Source organism: Oreochromis niloticus, linkage group LG3 (assembly GCF_001858045.2).
Source record: "Oreochromis niloticus isolate F11D_XX linkage group LG3, O_niloticus_UMD_NMBU, whole genome shotgun sequence".
Taxonomy (NCBI): Eukaryota; Metazoa; Chordata; class Actinopteri; order Cichliformes; family Cichlidae; genus Oreochromis; species Oreochromis niloticus.
The window spans coordinates 76,083,771-76,104,908 of NC_031967.2; the positions used below are offsets into that span (position 1 = coordinate 76,083,771).

The 21,138-nt window shown below is 41.1% G+C and overlaps 2 protein-coding genes and 2 long non-coding RNA genes across 4 annotated transcripts; all 4 read right to left on the reverse strand.

Annotated features, from left to right (window-relative positions):
* Nucleotides 1–564: 564 nt before the first annotated feature.
* LOC109199864 (zinc-binding protein A33-like) lies at nucleotides 565–2,097 on the reverse strand. The gene has a single exon (XM_019355203.2). The coding sequence runs from the start codon at nucleotides 2,095–2,097 to the stop codon at nucleotides 715–717; it is 1,383 nt and encodes a 460-aa protein (XP_019210748.1). The 3' UTR covers nucleotides 565–714.
* Nucleotides 2,098–3,694: 1,597 nt separating this feature from the next.
* On the reverse strand, nucleotides 3,695–6,265 carry LOC112846573 (uncharacterized). The gene is made up of 2 exons (XR_003219584.1): nucleotides 5,489–6,265; nucleotides 3,695–5,143 (listed from the first exon to the last, which is right to left on the reverse strand). It is a non-coding gene; the product is annotated as an uncharacterized LOC112846573 (long non-coding RNA).
* A 2,240-nt stretch (nucleotides 6,266–8,505) lies between these two features.
* LOC112845140 (uncharacterized) lies at nucleotides 8,506–12,528 on the reverse strand. Its single transcript, XR_003217944.1, has 3 exons — nucleotides 12,500–12,528; nucleotides 8,665–8,833; nucleotides 8,506–8,549 (listed from the first exon to the last, which is right to left on the reverse strand). It is a non-coding gene; the product is annotated as an uncharacterized LOC112845140 (long non-coding RNA).
* A 5,090-nt stretch (nucleotides 12,529–17,618) lies between these two features.
* LOC109199868 (nuclear factor 7, brain-like) lies at nucleotides 17,619–20,107 on the reverse strand. Its single transcript, XM_019355208.2, has 2 exons — nucleotides 19,888–20,107; nucleotides 17,619–19,786 (listed from the first exon to the last, which is right to left on the reverse strand). The coding sequence occupies exon 2, from the start codon at nucleotides 19,767–19,769 to the stop codon at nucleotides 18,351–18,353; it is 1,419 nt and encodes a 472-aa protein (XP_019210753.1). The 5' UTR covers nucleotides 19,770–19,786; nucleotides 19,888–20,107; the 3' UTR covers nucleotides 17,619–18,350.
* Nucleotides 20,108–21,138: the final 1,031 nt, after the last annotated feature.

The following is a 21,138-nucleotide window of genomic DNA, read 5'->3' on the forward strand; positions in this document are numbered from 1 at the left end:
TATTCCTCAAAAATACAACTTGCCTAATAATTCTGCACTCCCTGTACATGAACTTGACAACATAAGACACACAGACATAACACACGAAGGGCAAGGGAGACTTAACACAAGGGTAATATAATAACAAATGAGCTACAATACATAATGAACCTAAACAATAAACATCAAAATAAACTAAAACTCAAAACACTGGGTCGCATGACCCAGGACCATGACATCTACACTAGTTTATCTCATGACTTTGAATCCCCCTGAAGATACTGACAGTGAAGCATGTACATAATACTCCAACCTTTCAACTCTGATCTTATTTAGTTCTATTAATACACTAAAATCTCATTTGTGTCATGAAGAAAGTCTTTAATCAAACAGAATTCAAAGATCAGAAACATTTCATATATGGAGTTAAACATGAATCATTGTTTCAACAATATATTTATTGTTGTCATCTCCATTTACACACATCAAATAGAAACATGAATCACTTGTAATGATTAGAAACTTGATAGAATTTCAAATCTAGTTTGGGGAGTCATTCAGTGAGAAACAGTGAAATGATTTTCCATGTGAAAAGGTGGACAGCAGAAACAGAAAGAAACAGTGAGAACTAAAAGAGAAACAAAGAGCTTTGGAACAACGAGGCAGCAGGAGGACAGCTGCAGTTTAACAGCTTCAATTCACTGACAGGAAACAACATTAGAAATATCATCATCCTCAACTCATCTGCTCCACTGACACCTTCAATGGACACACTTTCACTTTACCAACAGTTTCAATAAATGGAAACATCGTGTGAGTGAAAGTGTGTGTGAAGGTGTGTATGTGTGTGTTAGTATCAGGATCAGAGAACGACAGCTTTCCTCTGTTCCAGTCCAGATTCACTCTGATCCTCTGGAACTTCTTCCGTACTGAGAGAGCAGTGCGAGGAGCTGATGGTGAGCATGTTGAGTATTTACCTAAACTGAACATTACACCCCAAAATCCAAACTCTGTGTTTCCCTTCCTCTGGATAGACTCTTCTACCACACCAAGTATCCAGCTTGTGCTTTCTCCAACATCAACATCCCAGCTGTGAGTCCCTGAGTTAAAGCCCTCAGAGCCCCGGACAGAAATGTAATAATCAAACCTCTCTGGATTATCAGGAAGCTGCTGCTTCTCTCCTGCTCCTCTCACACTGGTCAGATCTTCAGACAGGATGAGGTTTGGATGAGCAGTGTTTGGGTCCAGAATGAGAGGAGTGTAGGAGACCATGTCCTTCATGCTGTTCCAGATGTTGAAGGTCAGGTTGCCCAGGTGTTTGGCCTGGTCTATCAGAGCTCCTGTGGGCAGCTGTGGATCATCCAGCAGGGGGCAGCGCTGGACTCTTTCCACTGCAGCCTTGTAGTTGTGCAGGAATGAGACGTCTTCAGCTCTCAGCTCCTCCTCTGTGGCTCTGACTGTGTCTGAAAGAGGTGCTATCTCTCTGCTCAGAGCCTCCATCTTCTCCGTCATCATCCCACTCTTCTGCTCCTCTTCCTCCCTCAGTGCAGCCACCCTGGCCTCCTCTTCCTCTGCTAGAAACTGGTGAAGCTTCTTAAACTGCTCCTTAATCTGCCTCTCTGTGTGTGGGGCCTGGACCTTAATGTGTTCTGCTGTTTGATCAAACTTCGCTTGAACTTCTTCACAAACCTTTATCTTGTCTTTAAAGGGCTCCAGAGTTTCCTGAAGTTCCTTCTTGTGTTGTTGTGCAGCTTCATGGATGGGTCTGAATCTGTGCTTGGTGTGTTTTTCTGAGTCTCTGCAGACGACACACACTGGCTGCTGATGGTCCAGACAGAAGAGTTTGAGTTTCTCAGAGTGCAGACTGCAGAGAGCCTCTGAAGCTCTCTGATCTCTCTCCTGTAAGAACAACTCACACAGGTTCTTTAACGCCAGATTTAAAGGTGGTTCCTGCACTGATATTTCCTTACAAACTGGACACTCGTGTGTTGGTCTCTCTCTCCACCATCTCTTCAGACAGTCTTTACAGAAGCTGTGGCTACATGACAGAATAACAGGATCTCTGAAGACCTCCTGACAGACCGGACAGCAGAGATCCTCCTCTGATCTGGAAGCCATTAAGTGTGTGAGCGAAGCTGAAAACAGCAGACAGGAAGTACAGTCAGTCCTGGCTCCCCTCCCTCGTCTACGACCTTCACTAAAACTTCCTTTGAGTCGTGTTTTTGCTCAAACTCACATTCAGTGTGTGGAGCGTCAGCAGCTTGAAGCAGCAGTGTTGGAGTTTTCCACTTTTCTCTCCTGTAGCTGGACTCACTCAGAGGAAGCTGCTAGTTTGGTCTGAACTCAGTCTGATCGTCTGTGCGTCTCTCTTTACTGAGAAAGAGGAACAGCCTATTTCCTCATTTCTCTCAGGTGAGTGACATGAGAAGGCGGAGCTTCATTAAACTTCCACTTATTTCACTTAGCTGGGCCCACATCCTCATTTTAGGTTTGATAGCATTTTTAGTAGACAAAGGTGAATCGCTTAGACATGAACTGAGCTTCGATTTGGGAAAAGCTTTGGAGGGGACTGGCGGTGGGCCTGGTAGATCCCCATGTACTAATAAGAAGTGAAGAAGTGAAAGGATTCAAAAGGGGAAGAAGGGTGGGGCAGGAAAATGAGAACAAACAGCTTGTATAACTGGGGGATCACATATAGATATGTTTGTGTAGATAGTGTTTGGAGACGTATGGCTGCTCCTAAAAGATATTTTATCTCCAAAAATGTGAGTGTGAAAGCAGAGCACAGATGTTTATTGCAGGTAAGAAAAACTTTTCTGAAGCTCAGAAAATAAAGTGTGTCTCAGTCATGCAGCTGTTTGGCAGCTTTTATTTCAGACTTTGTTCTGGTTATTTGTCAGATTTCCCAGCAGTGGGAGTGTAATGCAGTCACACAAACAGGTGGTGATGAGGTGGATTTACTTTGTTACAGACCTATAAAAATGAAACGGATTGTAAATGTGAGTTTTTTGCTCCTCTCATTGAACAACCAGCAGTTACTGCAGGGGTGGGCACCTCCAGGTCTCAAGGACCAGTGTCCTGCATGTTTAGATGTCACCCTGAATCTACAGACCTGAATTATATGAATAGTTCATTACCAGGCTCCAGGAGAACTTCAAGAGACGTTAAGGAGGTAATTTAGCCGTTTAAATCGTTTAAAAAAGTATTGGATCAACAACACATCTAAAATCTGCAGGACATCGGCCCTTGATGCCTGGAGTTGCCCACCCCTGAGTTACTGTAACAGCAGCTACTTTTCCATCAGACCAACACCAACATCACATTCTGTCTGACAACCTAACCTTAACCTTTGACTTTAAGCCCTCCTTTTTTATTGCCTGAACCACAGTTTGATCAATTTGAGTTTGTAAGAAATGTTGTTTTAAACTTTCCGCTGGAAGTTTTTCAGGCAGATGTTTGTTGGTCAGGTGCAAGGTACTGGATGAATTCATGTGGAATGACCTGTACTTACATAGATAGCAAAGACATTGACATGATGTTAAATCAATATCAGGCAATTCCATTCAATTAACACTGAAATCTGACATTGATTTTACATCACTTTTGCATCCTCAATTAATATTGAAACAATGTTAGAGTTGGATATTGGATCAATCTTCAAATTTGACATTGATTTTACATCACTTTGGCACCCTCAGTTAATAATGAAAAGATCTTGGAATTCTAGTGTTTATTTTCCACAACATTTGCACCCATGGTTAATATTGAAATAACAATTACATCATGGTCAAAAATAAAGAGGACTTAATAGGTATTTCATTCAATACTAAACCACTGCAAATTAATCAATCAATACTTAAACCTGCAAAAAAGACAATTGTGTATTATCTAAAAACAGGATTACCATATATGTTAGACATTTTCTTTCAGCTTACCATGTTCATTATAATATCCCACAACATTAAGGATCGGGCATTATGTAATTAACAAAATAACAATACACATTTTTGCATCAAGAAAAAAATATTATCCTATGAAGACGTTTTTTGTTAAATGACTTATTTACAACTCATTGCTTTTAGTTTACTCCAGGATTGGGTTGGATATCGGGCATCCTGCACCCCCCATCCGGAGCATAGCGGAGCCATTTCTGCATTCCTTAGGCGAAGTCAAACTCAGAAACTGCATTTACCCCCACCTGCTGAGTCATATGGAGGACCACAAGAGCCACGCGCATCGAAATAAAGATTTCTGTGCTTAAATAATGAATTGTAGAATAAATTCTGCATTTGTAAATTCATTTTTGAATTCCAATTTAATAAACTGCATTTCAAAATCCTTTTTCCAATTGCACTTTAATAAACTGGATTTCAAAATCCATTTGTCACGGCCTGGAGGTTCGCTGATCAGCTGTCTCTCCCTCTTTCTCTCTAGTTCTCCCTCTCTCTCTTGCCAGGGCTGAACTCATTATGGGTTCACGTCCTTGGCCCACGCCCTCGGAGGAAGGAACACCTGTGCCTCATCAGTGTGGATGATATTTAAGCCAGGAAGCAACGGCTGTTCTTCGCTGGATCGTTGTGAGAATCGCGTCAGTGAAAGTCGAGCGTCTAAGCAAGTGTTTTCCCCTGCAGTGTGTGTTTGGAATCTAACAAGCGTTTCTTTGTGTACAGACTCCCTGGACTGTTTCCCTGGTGTTCCCTGAACGACGAGTGGGCGAGTAGGTTCGTGTTTGGATTGTGTGGAGAGAGACGAGCGTGTTCCCCTGGATTCTCCCCGGAGCCCTGCCCCCCTCACCTTTTGTACCTAGCAGCACTGCCCCGCACCCCTTGTAAATAGCACTGCCCCGCACCTTTGTATATACACTCATTGGACATTGTTCTTTAATAAATTTTCTTGTGTGCATCATCCCTGGAGTCCAGCGCGTGAGTCCACCTTGTACATCGTAACACCATTTCCCTTTCCTGTTTGCTCAGGGATTAACTTCTGGATTAGTTGCTGGATTAGGCTGTCTCTCCTGCATGAAGTCCAGGTGCTGGTTTTCCAGTGTGTGCATCTGATGGCCCAAAGCTGACTCACAGCTGTAACACTATTCATGGCTACAGTATGGAACAGATGTGGGTGTGTCCTCATCTCCCAGAGGAGTCCAAATCGTCATCAAACAGCCCTACAGACACAAAAACGTGAAAATATAAACAACCAGACTATCAGCAGTGATTTAAGTACTTTAAGACCAATGTGAAAATCATTTACAGTATATATCACAGAATTTAAGGTCTTTATAATCACAGAGCATACAGAGGAAAGTACTAAACTAAATCATTTTCAGCTTTGTTTCTCATGATGTATGTTGTATTAATAATTAAACTTCATTATCTGTGTCTTTACCACACAGGTGTAGATACTGTAGGTAGGTAGGTTCAGTGAATGCTTAATATACTGGACATTCAAAGCTAAGATTCAGCGCACTGTGTTAGAGGCTGGGATTTGATGAATTCATCATATATACAACCTTTGATCATCATTTATGTCCAGTTGAGAATGAATCTGTGCATGTGTAGCCAGTCTGGCCTTAAACTCTGAGTGCCGCTAGTTCTCTGCGTTGTGTTGTGCGAATGACCAGAGGAGTCAGCTCTCACTTTGCCAGCTGGGTGGATTTATTCTCCGAGAACTGTTTAAAATAAAAATAAAACAGTACAGCAACTTCACTTTACTGGACTTCTGCATGAACACGTCTCCTCAGCAGGGCCTCTGGGCGACTGAGGTGCAACATCACAATAAAATCTAATTAACAAATAATACTGCTAAAATGCATTTATAATCATATATAACAAATGAAAATGCACTGCATCGTGACCATATAGTGACAATTACCTCAACAACAAAATTATAGTTTAGGGAGACTTCATTTACCAATGGCAATTTTACATATTTTTTTAGTTACATATATCTAACAGTAAGTTGAAACAGTGAACATGAATCACAAACAAAAAATATAACCAGTACACATGACACAAAAATAAAAGAGGGAGCTCACATACCTGTTTAAAATAAAAATAAAACAGTACAGTGACTTCACTTTACTGGACTTCTGCATGAACACCTTCAAGGGAGAGAGAAGGATAGCGGACCACATGAGAAGTCACCTGCATGCTCCTATGCTCTCATCTGAGAATGGCTAACTAGCATGTTACAATAAAGTGCTGTACTCGACAGAGAAACAATAATTCACACTGAAACATCGAACAGAACTGCGAGACAAAATGCACAAAGGGAACAAGCAGTGTTTGAATTACTTTTAGTTACTTTAACTGTGTTTATTCGCCTCTCCTCAGCGGGGCCTCTAGGCGACCGAGGAAAATAGCGCACAGCTACAGGAAGTGACTTCGTGGGAAGTCAAAGGTCACACAAACAAAATAAACGCTCCCAAAATATAAATACAGAAAATAAACATATATATAAATAAACACATATACATAACCAATACTGACAATCCAAAATAACACTGCAGGATGGATCTTTGGTGAAATATAAATTATTTTTTAATACACCCGTTACACATGCACATATTAAATGAACTGAAATCAGTAGTGTGATCTTCAGTCTTGATAGATTGAATGAGAGAACTGACAGCTGTTATTTTAATCAGCCTGTCTCAGTTGTTTTAACTCTAAGTATCATAAAGTAATGTGGTAACATCTGGACTAACGAGTTTACTGTCAGCATTTTAATCGCTAGTTTAAAGGCTGTAGGTTGCAGCCATTGCTCTAACACTGTATAAATGTAACAGGGCTCAGTGCAGGTTCTAATAGTCTGAGCTGCTTCCAGCTTTATTTGTGAAGAGCACAGCAGCTTACAAAACACGTAGCTAGCTCGTAAAGCTGCGACGTAAAACTTTCATGAGCTAAATTGACCTTAAAATAACGGGGCTACGTGCGGTGATGCTAGCGTTAGCCATGTTAGCACGTTACCTTCAACAGGTCAGACTGCGAAAACAGGCACTCAGTCAGAGGTTGGGCTCTCCGTTTCGCTGCAGGGTCCCTTCATTCTTCACATATCTGTGAAGATAAGTGTAAATCCCGAGGCTGAACAGCCTTTGTACAAGCACACACGCTTCGTAGCAGGGCGAAGCCATGAGCTACAAAAATCCAAGCAGACAGCCTGTGTCTGTCCAACCAATCAGAGAGCTCCTTACATCCCACGGTTTGGCTAATTTGAATAGCCGCATGATTTTTAAAATGAAGTTGTTAATCCAACAACTAATCCAGCAGCTAATCCAGAAGTTAATCCCTGAGCGAACAGGAAAGGGAAATGGATTTTGAAATGCAGTTTATTAAAGTGCAATTGGAAAAAGGTTTTTGAAATGCAGTTTATTAAAGTGCAATTGGAAAAGGGATTTTAAAGTGCAGTTTATTAAAGTGCAATTGGAAAAAGGATTTTGAAATGCAGTTTATTAAATTGGAATTCAAAAATGAATTTACAAATGCAGAATTTATTCTACAATTCATTATTTAAGCACAGAAATCTTTATTTCGATGCGCGTGGCTCTTGTGGTCCTCCATAGAGTCAGTCCATGTAGTACAAAAACAAACACAAAAAACGTTAAACAGAAAAACAGAGGCTGAATTAGAGCTTATATATGAATAACCTCTTGTCAAAAGTTTTTAGCAGTGAATAAGCCTATAAACTACTAGGCTGAGTGCTGAGTGCTGTCTTTTTAAGTGTCCTCTTTTGCTTGGTCTGGTCCTTATTTTTCCTCCCAAGTCCAGCTCATTTGTAATGGCATAGATGGCCTCGCACCTCCAGTGTGGTCCCTCCAATAAAAGAAAAGCGTCACACCTATCAAGAAATTAAAAATTAAAAAAAAAAACATTATTGTGAGTCATGTTTTAAACGTGTACGAATATGCTTTTATGTGATTTTTTTTCCTAAGCCTAATTTTCCAGAGATAAAAGGTATTGCCTGAAATTTTTTACAGTGACATGTATTTCAATTCCTATTTGTTGGATCTTCCCATGACAGCCTGCTGTTGTACATTGCAGCAGAACATACACCAGCATGCCATTTTAAGCAGTTTAACCAAACTGGAAAATGTCTTAAGTTCTTTTTTTTTTCTTTTTTTAAAATTTGTTTCTGGTAAGAATGCTTCTGCATTGTTCAACTCATCCGTATTGTGCAAAGGCTAATCCAGAGGGAAAACCCCAGCATCAAGCGGTTCATTGCTGCAGGATTGGTGGAAGGCTTAACTCCTCAGGAAGGTCCCTGACTTCTCTGGTCAGCTCTGTCACAATGGTTACCAGTTTTTGAAAGGCTGCATCTGTTGAAAAGAACAATAAAACAGAGAATACTGGCTTGTGATAAACCGGATAATTAGTGATGAGAAAAACAAATATATCCATAAGTTATGGCTTCACATTTTAATTTCAAGTTCAAATAGTTCAATCATCTCAAAATGTTTACAAGTTTATCCCTTTCAGATATAAAATAAATCCTATGTAAATTGACAAAGGACAGAATTTTACAACTTGCCTTTTAATAGACTCTCTGGAATTGCCTCACAGACTCTCTTGAATCTAAAAGAAATAATCACAATAAGATAATATTTAACAATATAAAATCAGTGTTTTGATGATGTTTTTATTACAATTACAATGCACTTATGGTGAAACATATTTAATCAAAGCACACCTTCATTATTGAAGGCATTGACTGCAGACTCCATTTGCTGGGGAGGTTGCATAGTTGTGTAGGTTGGTGTGTTGGACTGGAGAGGCGAAAGGAGACGGTAGCTGGCCGGGGCATCGCGATGGTTGCAAATAGTGGGTTGGAGGACAGATGCCAGAGTGGTGGAGGCTGTCTAGAAAAATGATTACAACATAAAAAGGCTACATATAACTTATCTAAAAAGGTTCCTTTTCCTCACATACAGATATATACACATACATACACACACACACACACACACACACACACAAACTAAACATGACATTATTACCTGATACTTCACACAAGGGGCCTGGAGGTTGTTCATCATCAGTCTGTGTAATTGTAAAGGGGATTTGGTCTATAAGTAAAAAAAAAAAAAAAAAAATTCAGGAACTTATGTAAAAAGACCTTTTTTCTTCCAGAAACTTGTTTCTTATTAACAACGATTTTAGTATTAATTTTCTTCTTATTTAACAAAATTAAAATGTGGACACAAGTGGACACATTGGTTTTGGGCTGCTAGTGAAAATAGTTTTCTTTCCAAATAACTCTCTCTGAACTAACACAGCCAATCCCTCCACATGTTTGTACTGTCTTGCTACCTCGCCAGATCCGCCCCTCCGAACCGTAGTAAGGAGACCTCTGGCTAATACGTTGGGTACCCTGTCTGACTCCTAACTAGCTTTACTGTCTGGGTCAAATTTGCTAGCGAGAGACTGAAATGCTGCCTTGAATCGCTGCTCCATCAGAAGTTTATTGATTTGGAGGCGGCGAACAGAGTGTACAGTAGAGTCTTAACAGCTTACTTACAACTGGGTTGTCAGGCACTCTTGTCAGCTGAAGTCGTTATTATTATATTTCCATGCTTTCATCTGTCATTTCTCGTCGGTGACTCGCACATTTTGACTCTCCTTTTTGTCCCTCCCTCTGCTCACACACACACACACACATACACACACACACACACACACACACACACACCGGGAGGGGCAGTCCAAGACATTCTCCCAGCAGCACAGAATACACCTCCCATAAAGATGTTTTTTTTTTTCATTTTAAATATCATATTGCGTTCATATTAGATCCATTATTTTATTTTATTTTTTATGCAATATGCGGGCGCAAGTAGCGATGACGTGGGCCGTGTTTCAAACTCCTACGTAAGCATGCAACGTGATCATGGCGTAACAGGCAGTTGGTCCAGATGTATGAAAGGGTTTGTGTGTAAATTGAAGCAGGTGCTTCCAAATCTTTAAAAGTAACAAAGGTTTGTACGTGTCACATTACGTTTATGGATCGTATTGTACACATTTGTACACATTTGCCCCTGGAAGTCAGGGGCACAGCAAGTCATCCTTTTCCCCTACAAAAACAAACCCTGCACCCATTGAAGTTTTCCATGGTAACTCATTCTAGTTTTGACAGATTGTACTGGTGACTGGTGGGTAGATTGGCACTGAGAAGGAGTTCTATGGTGCAGTCGTGGAATGGTGGAAGTGACAGGGCTTTACTGTTATTGAAAACCTCTTGGATGGAGGTCATGTTAAATAGCAGCCACCCCTGAACCCTGAACCAAGAACAGATGATGAAGAAAAGCAGTGTCTCTCTATGGTTACCGTTAGCACAGGCCAGAAAAGGGCAATCTAGGGGCAGGAGAGGTATATTTAACTCACTAGCCAGATACAAGTCAAGGGGTTATGTTCACAGCATGAATCAACAAGAGCCTGAAATAAGTTAGTGACCTGGTTGACAATTAATGACACCGAGAGAAGAAGACAGGGCTTGTGAATCACATGAGAACGTTGGTAACTATAACTCTTTTCTCCCTCTCTCTCCCTCAGACAATTATCAATACAAAGGGAGAGAGAGGCTAACTCCTCAAAGGTGGCTGGCTTGTCAGGTGAGGCCATTTGATCTTTCATAGCTTCATTCAGGGAACAGAGGTAAACTGAAGGGCTTAACCCGGCCAGCCTGCCTCTGCAGCTGCGGTCCGAAAGTCTATTACATAATCTGCGATTGTACGCCGGCCCTGACGGAGGTTTAATAATCTCTGAGCCGAACAAAAGATGAAACAATCTTTACCTTAATATAAAGAAACAAACTGTTGGCCCTGGTCTGAGAGAATATAGGTTGATGAGTATTTATGGGTTTAGTACATGGGATACAGTTTCTGTCATGGCCTTACAAAGAGGGAACAGTTCTATCCAAAGCGTGCAGTAATGCACAAAAGACTATTAAATATAGGTTTCTACTTTCAGTGAGGCCTAATCACACCTCCATCATCTGACTGGAAATGGTCAGTGTCAATGTTTTAACACGACTTTGCACAATTTATTGCACATTCTAGATACCTGGTTTGCACTTAATATTTTTTTTTTTTCAGCTGGACCACTACTGCTACTCTGGGCTGTGTTACAGAAGAGCTGCTGCTTTGCCCTTCCCCTTTTTTCACTTCGTTTGTTCTGCTTTGCTTGTGGTTAAGGGAGTGCCCAACTCTATAATGTGATGGGCACTAGTTAGCATTAATCTTTGTTTATTACTCGGGTTTTAAGTTCCCTTGAAAAATAATGTTGTTAATGTTAATTTGTTAATGTGTTTTGAATGCATGGAGTTTTTCATTTTATTGCACAATCCACAATACTGATAGATTGAATAGATAGTTTGTTTGCTTTAAACTGGAGATTCGGTTCATTCATTTGTTTTGGACATTTTGTTTCTGTATGATTTGTAAATTCTTATTTTTGTGTCGCAGCACTGGAAGGAGGTCATTTTGAAGCTGCATATCACCGGTGTGTTTCTACAGTAACTACAGAGGGTGAAGAGGACGACTCTTTTCATGTTTTGGATATATTCAAAACTTTTGTTTCTCTTATTCAGAAGCTGAAAGCCTAAAGTGGGCGTGACTGGGTGGTGCTGTCAGGTTTTTCCTTGAAACAGTAAAGCTTTTGAGCTTGCAGTCACCACACCACCACCCTAGTGTGCATGCATCATGATTGCTTTCCCTTTTTACTCTCTCATCATCACTTCCTTGCTTTGCCACACATACACACATGTTAAATGGGAATTATATACTTTTTGATCTAGAGGCATTGAGTGAGAGAACTCCCGACCCAACCCGTCCAAAATTTTAAATCAAATCAAATCAAATACAGAAATATTAAAATCATTACTCATAGATTAGGAAAAGTTGTTCTGTCCACTCATGTCCTCTGATTCTTGCTGGAAGACAGAATCATCCATTTCTGTGCTCTCTGGCTGCTGTAACATGTCTCCTCATGTTATAGGTGAACTCTCCTATGTCTCTTTCACTCTCACTCATGTGTTTGCACCAGGGTTTTAATAGTTTTGCAATTTTCATTAGTCTTTATTTTTATTTCGTTTTGACTTCAGATTTTCAATTTTATATTAGTTTTAATTAGTTTTTACCAATTGTTTGCTAGTTTAGTTTAGTTTTTAGTTTTTTGAAAATCCTTAGTTTCAGTTTAGTTTTGATTAGTTTCAGTTATAGTTTTAGTTGTGTTTGCAATAAAGTGTAACAAAATCCCAGTTTCATCATATCAGTCATGCTCTTCTGCTTATCCTTGGGTATGTTGCTATTCAAGCTACCATACCCTGCACCCTGGACAGGTCGCCTGTCTGTCGCAGGGCTAACACGCAGAGACAGACAACTCACATTCCCAACTATGGGTTCTTTAAATAAATAAATAAATAAAGGCAGATGAACAACCATTGATACCAGGCAACTATAAAATGTATATCTTGGCCCCAATGAGACTATTAACTCCTGCAGCACCGGGTGTTAAGGCAATTGACTCACACAGTTATGTAGATATCCCAGTCCTGTTGTCTCGGGATGCATCACGCTGCCTTGCCTGGGGTTAGCTTCTGTTTCTGGGGATGAGGGTTGAGTATTCTCCCTTACCTTCTCAAGGTAAGCTAGGTTAGCCTTCTTGTGTGAGCTTTTCAAGTGCACTTTAAGGTTTGTGGGATTTTTCTCACTTTAGAAATGTCCCTTATAATTTGTCTTTTTCCACTACAAGACACTTGCTTTATCCAAAACACAGTCATATTCAAAGTAATCCCAAATTGGACTCTGGCGCTTTCTCCAGACTTTTCCTGACATGATTCTGCGCGTGGACGGAGCAGCAACACAGACGACTCGACTAACGTACTGCCACCTGCTGGCATAATGAGACACAGCAAGAAAAAAACCTGGAAACTAAACTTCATTTTCACCCTTGACTATTGTATGACACGCACACATCAACGAAAACTAAACACATTTTTGCTATAAATTCAGTTAATTTTAGTTAGTTTTGTGAACACTCATTACAGTTTTAGTTAGTTTTGTGAACACTCATTACAGTTTTAGTTAGTTTTGTGAACACTCATTACAGTTTTAGTTAGTTTTCCTTTTTTTTGTTTTTATTTTTATTTCCGTTAACGAAAATGTTTTTTCACTTCTAGTTTTCGTTATTTCGTTAGTTTTCGTTAACGATAATAACCTTGGTTTGCACAGCTGTGGACATCAGCTACCTTCATCTGTTCGGTGCCACATAGCGTCAAAATGAGTGGATGGTGTTACATTAAAGTAGTAAAACATTGCACTCTCTTTAAAGCAATAAAAACAATGAAAAATGAATAATGAGCACTACAAAATATAATATGAATAGAGGTGTTATGATCATAGTGAACAGGTCAGTATGTGAAGGTCAGAGAAGCCGAAACTAAATGCTCTGTCGCCCACGTTGTGTCATGGTCCTGGGTCGGTGACGCATTGCTTTGAGTTTATTGTTATTATTTTCTAGTTTCTTCTGATTTTGTATTAGTTCTCAGGGTTTGATTCTGGTGTTCAGTGGTTTATTACTCCAACCTGTATTCTCCCCCTCATGCTCTGTTCGTATCCCTGAGTTTGTGTTTGTAAAACAGTTTGTGAGTTTCCTGTTTTACTTTGAAGCTAGCTGCTGCTGAGCATTGTCTCCACCTCCAACCAAAACTTAATCTACACGGTTAACAAAGGTCTGAGCTTTATCCTGTGTACCATTCTGGCTTGAACTACCATTATTCTCCTGACAGGAAGTGCACTCACTCATCTCATCACACCTGTTAGTCGATGTTATATGTTATATATATTTTTTAGATTCCTGAACCCCTTCACCTTGTCTCAGTGAGCTTCATGATGTAGTCACCTGAAATGGTTTTCCCTACACAGGTGGGCCTTGTCAGGCTTTATTTGTGGAATTTCTTGCCTTCTTAATGGGGTTGGAACCATGAGTTGTATTGCGCAGAAGTCAGGTTGGTACACAGCTAACAGGCCTATTTGAGAAGTCTTAGGATTCATATTATTGCAAGAACCAATCAGCTAAGTAAAGAGATAATAATGCGTATGTGATAGTCCCCGTAGGGAAATTGCTCCTCTGCATTTAACCCATTCACCTAGTGAAGCAGTGGGCAGCCACCAATGCAGCGCCCGGGGAGCAGTGTGTAGGGATGGTACCTTGCTCAGGGGTACCCCAGGGTAGCCGTTCAGTAGAGTTGAACCCATAACCTTCCAATCATGAGGCAGCTGCTCTACCTATTGAGCTATCCCTGCCCCAAGAGAGAGAGAAACTACAGTCCATCATTACTTTAAGAACTGAAGGTCAGTCAGTCCGGAAAATTGTTGAAACTTTGAATGTGTCTCCAAATGCAGTCACAAAAACCATGCTACCAAGTGCTACCACAAAAACTGGCTCACATGAGGACCGCCCCAGGAAAGAAAGACCAAGAGTCAACTCTGCTGCTGAGGATAAATTCAACCAAGTCACCAGGCTCAGAAATCACAAGGTAAGAGCACCTCTGATTAGAGCCCAGGTAAATGGCACACAGAGTTCCAGTAGCAGACACATCTCTACATCAATTGTTCAGAGGAGACTCTGTGAATCAGGCCTTTATGGTCAAACAGCTGCTAAGAAACCACTACTAAGGAAAAGCAACAAGCAGACGCAGAGCTCTAGACTAACTTTTTTCCATGGTTGCACTGGTGCACCTAACTTTTTTTCTTAGGCGCACCATCACAAAAGTTAGGCGCACTCAAACTTTTCAACCACATCACTTAACACCAAAGTTTCACATGTGCACTTTTTTTGGGGGGGTGGGGGTTGTTTAGGCCAAGAAACGCAAGGAATGGACGCTAGACCAGTGGAAATCTGTATTTTTAGCTGATTAGTCCAAATTTGAGATCTTTGGTTCTCCCTCCCGCGTCTTTGGGTCGACACAGAAAAGGTGGACAGATGACCTCTACATGCATGGTTCCCACTGTGAAGCATAGAGGAGGAGGTGTGATGGTGTGGAGGTGCTTTGCTGGTGACACTGTTGGTGATTGTGATTGATATTTCTTTATTTTATGTATTGATAACATGTTTTAGTAATGTCACTTTTGTGTCATAATTATAATAATGATAACAATAATGATGGATTGCATTTATATAGCGCTTTTCGAGACCCTCAAAGCGCTTTACATATACACATACATACATAAAGGATAGCACCACAAATGTGTGCTATACACACACACACAGAAATACTGGCGCATTGTAACTTCATGGGAGATGTTAAACAGATAGTGAGACTTATTGTCCAGATGGCCTGACCTCCACAGTCACCTGACCTAAATCCAGTTGAGATGTTTTGGGATGTGATGGACCGCAGAGTGAAGGCAAAAGGGCCAACAAGTGCTCAGCGTCTCTGGGATCTCCTTCAAGACTTTTGGAAAACTATTTCAGGTCATGACCTCATGTTTGTGGCTAATAATGTCAGGGCGGAGGGGGCCGTCCTGGGCCCCCTCCGCCCGCCCTGTTCTGGTCCTTCTCTCTTTCGGTCGTCGGGTGCCGGCCTTTGAAGGGGGGGGGTACTGTTAGGGTTCCTGGGTCGGTGACCCAATGTTTTCAGTTCTGTTCATGTTCAGTTTAGTTTGCCACACTAATGTTCCCACTTCCTGTTTTTTCCCATGTCAACTTGTGTCATTAGTCAGATTATGTTCAGCCCTGTACTCACCCGTTTCCAATCATTGTCATCATTCAACCTGTGTATTTAAGCTCCTCGGTTTCACCAGTTCTTTGTCGTGTCATTGATGTTAATGTCGTCTCTCCGCATGTATGTTCAGATCAGTCAGCCAGCCATTCAGTCCTTCAGTCAGTCAGTCGTCCACCCAGTCAGCCATTTCAGTTCATGTTCTGTTCATCCAACCTACCTACAATAAACCCCATTATCCTGCACCGTGAGTCCAGCGTTTGGGTCATCTCTTCCTCGCCTCCACACACGACACTCCTGACAAATAAATGGTTTAAATAAGCTGCTGATTCTAAACATTGTCATCAGGTGTCCCTGTGGATTCTCTACAGTGAGTATAAGTAATCTTTTGTACAGCTACATGTGCTGTATCTCTATCTGACACTTTGATGTTCATCTACATTCACACAGGAGTTCTCAGGACAAACAAGCCTGTCTATGTAATGCAGAAGTGTTCCTCAATGGAAACAAACTACAGATAATTGTGCTCAGCCCAAATGGTTTTTCTCATTACAGCAGCTTGATTTTTTAAATATAATCTTGTGATCATATATTATTTGTCCATAATTGTTTACATTGTTTCTTTTCAAACATTTCTTTTATTATTCTCAAAAATAATTTCTGACATTAGCAAATAAAAACAGAAGTAATAATGTGGAAAAACACAGTTCTCTCTGATGTATAGTAATCCAGTATTCACAGATATTATCAGAAACACAAATACAGTATTTCAAATATTTAAACTTAAACACAAGAACATCTTCCTGCATTAATCCAGACACAAAACTGCCAAGTTTGAAGCTGGCTCATGTGCACACATGCAGCTTCAGTTCAGAGACAAACAGCAGCCGCACAACCGACAGTGTGTGCGTTCATAAGACCAAACCACACACACTCACACCCCACACTCTCGCCCACCCATGGGCCCATTCTTGAAATATAAAGAATGACAACTTTATTCCTGGACTCTGCCTGTTTGTTCCTCTAAGTGTTCTGACCCGACACTCTGAAGCGATTGCTGCCAGCTCAGATTTCCTGAACCCTTCTAAACAATACCTGTTCACTCTACTCTTCCCTCTCTCCACTCCTGCTGAAATCAGTCTTCACACACACGACTCCAGTCGCACCATGATTAGTTCTTAGTTTGTTTAAAAAGATTTAATTTGCTTTGGCAGTTGAAATGAGAAGTTTTGCAGCACTGGACTTTTGTGTGAACCGGCAAACTGCTTCACAGAAAAGATGACCCTCATCAGGCCGTACAGCTCATGTACTGTGACAATAACAGAAGATTATTATGGCTATCTTCTCTCAACACCAACGTGGCCGTCTGCTGCGAATCTTACCTGTTCGATCCAAGTCCATTCAGTCCCTCGACCTCCTATCAGTTCCTTTTCCTGAAATAAGAGAGACATGGACACAAAAACACACCCTCTGTAGCCTTAATTGTCGAATGTTATCCTTCAGTTGATTCTTAGACCCAGTTCAGGACATCTTGTTTGGACTCTGTGACCCAGAGACTTATAAAAAGCCATCACTGGTGTATGTGTAAGCATGCTGCGAAACCCTCTGCACTCTATGTACCTGCAATATTTCAAATCCAAACAATAACACTGAATTTATGATTTTTCAACCCTAACACTGGATGACACACTCTGCTTTGATACAAAATAAAGCTCAGATATTTTTCTCTACACTAGTTTATCTCATGACTTTGAATCCCCCTGAAGATACTGACAGTGAAGCACGTACATAATACTCCAGCCTTTCAACTCTGAGCTTATTTAGTTCTATTAATACACTGAAATCTCATTTGTGTCATGAAGAAAGTCTTTAATCAAACAGAATTCAAATATCAGAAACATTTCATATATGGAGTTAAACATGAATCATTGTTTCAACAATATATTTATTGTTGTCATAAACAGACAAGAAGACAACAACAAACTGCTCCTCCCATTCAACACATGTCAGTCCATATCCCAGCAAACTAAATCATCTCCATTTACACACATCAAATAGAAACATGAATCACTTGTAATGATTAGAAACTTGATAGAATTTCAAATCTAGTTTGGGGAGTCATTCAGTGAGAAACAGTGAAATGATTTCCATGTGAAAAGGTGGACAGCACTATTAGGGACCAATAAGCCAAGAACACAGAGAAGTAATCTATTAAACAAGTGTGTGTGTGTGTGTGTGTGTGTGTGTGTGTGTGTGTGTATTTAAGAAGAACGCCATTCCCCCCTGTGTGATCGCAACACATGATTCAGTCCATTTTATTGGCTTCTGCTTTTAAACCAGCTCCACCCTCAACCTCCTCTTTCACTCAAATCGAGAAAGACTGGAGCGGAGGCCAGGGAACTCAAAAAGAACAGAAAAATAATTAATACAGCATATACCCATATAAAATAACAAACAATCCAAAACAGATTTTATACCACCATTTGTGCTGTAGCTTACTGCTGTCATACATTACAAATAAACTTAAAATTTTGAACTGAATAAGCTATAGTCACAGAAGCTTTAGAGCACAATGTTAAAAAGGACAAAAAGCTAAACAAGAATATCTTTGAAATATTTGGGGTTTTGGCTGCATGCAGCACTGACAGGAAAGCACATTAGAAAAAAAACCATCCTGAACTGACCTGCTCCACTAACGCTGACACTGACACCGTCATCGTCACCGGCAACACCTTGACATCATCCCCAGTTTGAATAAATGGAAACATCCTGTGAAAGAAAGTGTGTGTGAAGGTGTGTATGTGTGTGTTAGTATCAGGATCAGAGAACGACAGCTTTCCTCTGTTCCAGTCCAGATTCACTCTGATCCTCTGGAGCTTCTTCTTTACTGAGAGATTATAGAATCCTGCTGATGGTGATCGTGTTGAGTATTTACCTAAACTGAACATTACACCCCAAAATCCAAACTCTGTGTTTCCCTTCCTCCGAATAGACTCTTCTACCACACCAAGCATCCAGCTTGTATTATTTCCAACCTCGACATCCCAGCTGTGAGTCCCTGACTTAAAGCCCTCAGAGCCCAGGACAGAAATGTAATAATCAAACCTCTCTGGATTATCAGGAAGCTGCTGCCTCTCTTCTCCATATCTCACACTGGTCAGATCTTCAGACAGGAAGAGTTCTGGATGAGCAGTGTTTGGGTCCAGAATGAGAGGAGTGTAGGAGACCATGTCCTTCATTATGTTCCAGATGTTGAAGGTCAGGTTGCCCAGGTGTTTGGCCTGGTCTATCAGAGCTCCTGAGGGCAGCTGTGGATCATGCAGCAGGGGGCAGCGCTGGACTCTTTCCACTGCAGCCTTGAAGTTGTGCAGGAATGAGACATCTTCAGCTCTCAGCTCCTCCTCTGTGGCTCTGACTGTGTCTGAAAGAGCTGCTATCTCTCTGCTCAGAGCCTCCATCTTCTCCTTCATCATCCCACTCTTCTGCTCCTCTTCCTCCCTCAGTGCAGCCAGCCTGGCCTCCTCTTCCTCTGCTAGAAACTGGTGAAGCTTCTTAAACTGCTCCTTAATCTGCCTCTCTGTGTGTCGGGCCTGGACCTTAATGTGTTCTGCTGTTTGATCAAACTTCACTTGAACTTCTTCACAAACCTTTAACTTCTTCTTTAAGGGCTCCAGAGTTTGATGAAGTTCTTTCTTGTGTTGTTGTGCAACTTCATCGATGGGTCTGAATCTGTGATTGGTGTGTTTTTCTGAGTCTCTGCAGACGAGACACACTGGCTGCTGATGGTCCAGACAGAAGAGTTTGAGTTTCTCAGAGTGCAGACTGCAGAGAGCCTCTGAAGCTCTCTGATCTCTCTCCTGTAAGAACGACTCACACAGGTTCTTCAAAGCTCGGTTTAAAGGTGGATCATAAACTGATATTTCCTTACAAACTGGACACTCGTGTGTTGTTCTCTTTTCCCACCATGTCTTCAGACAGTCTTCACAGAAGCTGTGACTACATGACAGAATAACAGGATCTCTGAAGACCTGCTGACATAACAGACAGCAGAGATCCTCCTCTGATCTGGAGGCCATTGAGTCTGTGAGTGAAGCTGAAAACAGCAGACAAGAAGTACAGTCAGTCCTGGCTCCCCTCCCTCCTCTACTACTTTCACTGAAACTTCCTTTTAGTCGTGTTTTTGCTCAAACTCACATTCAGTGTGTGGAGCGTCAGCAGCTTGAAGCAGCAGTGTTGGAGTTTTCCACTTTTCTCTCCTGTAGCTGGACTCACTCAGAGGAAGCTGCTAGTTTGGTCTGAACTCAGTCTGATTGTCTGTGTGTCTCTCTTTACCGAGAAAGAGGAACAGCTTATTTCCTGGTTTGTCGCAGCACTTGTGTAAGGTCAGAGGCGGAGTCTCATCCACCTCCTCCTGTACATGCTGTTGCGTCATCCTGAACAGTAGTGTATTTTCTTGTCTTAAATAAATAATAACTATGAATCCAAGTTTGTGTGTGTCCTCTGTGCATTCCTGGTGTTATTAGATCGGGGACATTACCACATACAACATGGCTCTCATATCAGTATGCCTGGGAACAACATACTGTTTGCTAGCCTTCAAATGACACTATTTTCAGGAAACTGAGATCAAGTATCATTCATAGACAGTTGACACTAACAGGAAAACCCTACCCTCGAACACCACCAAGTCATTGTTTCAGGTATTCACTGATCACATGAACTTTGTGGACCAACACATCAGGTTTACCAAGGAGAATATGGAAAATATGACAGGTTAGCCTTCCTAAACTGTGAGATTTCCATCACCAATAGGGGACAAAAGTTGTACAGTAAACCAACACATACACTTATCAAACACTGAAGCACAAACTGGATGTCATCAGGACACTCCAACACAGAGTGAACACCATCCCCACAGATATAGCGGCCAGACGCACACACAGTGATATTTGAGAAGTGAAATGAAGTTTATTGGATTTACAGAAAGTGTGCAATAATTATTTAAACAAAATCAAGCAGGTGCATGAATTTGGGCACCACAAAAAAGAAATGAAATCAATATTTAGTAGATCTGCCTTTTGCAGAAATTACAGCCTCTAAACTCTTGCTGTAGGTTCCAATGAGAGTCTGGATTGTGGTTGAAGGTATTTTGGACCTTTCGTCTTTACAAAACATCTCTAGTTCATTCAGGTTTGATGGCTTCCGAGCATGAACAGCTCTCTTTAGCTCACACCACAGATTTTCAATAATATTCAGGTCTGGGGACTGAGATGGCCATTCCAGAACATTGTACTTGTTCCTCTGAATGAATGCCTTAGTGGATTTTGAGCAGTGTTTTGGCTCGTTGTCTTGTTGAAAGATCCAGCCCTGGCGCAGCTTTAGCTTTGTCATTGATTCCTGGACATTGGTCTCCAGAATCGGCTGATACTGAGTGGAATCCATGTG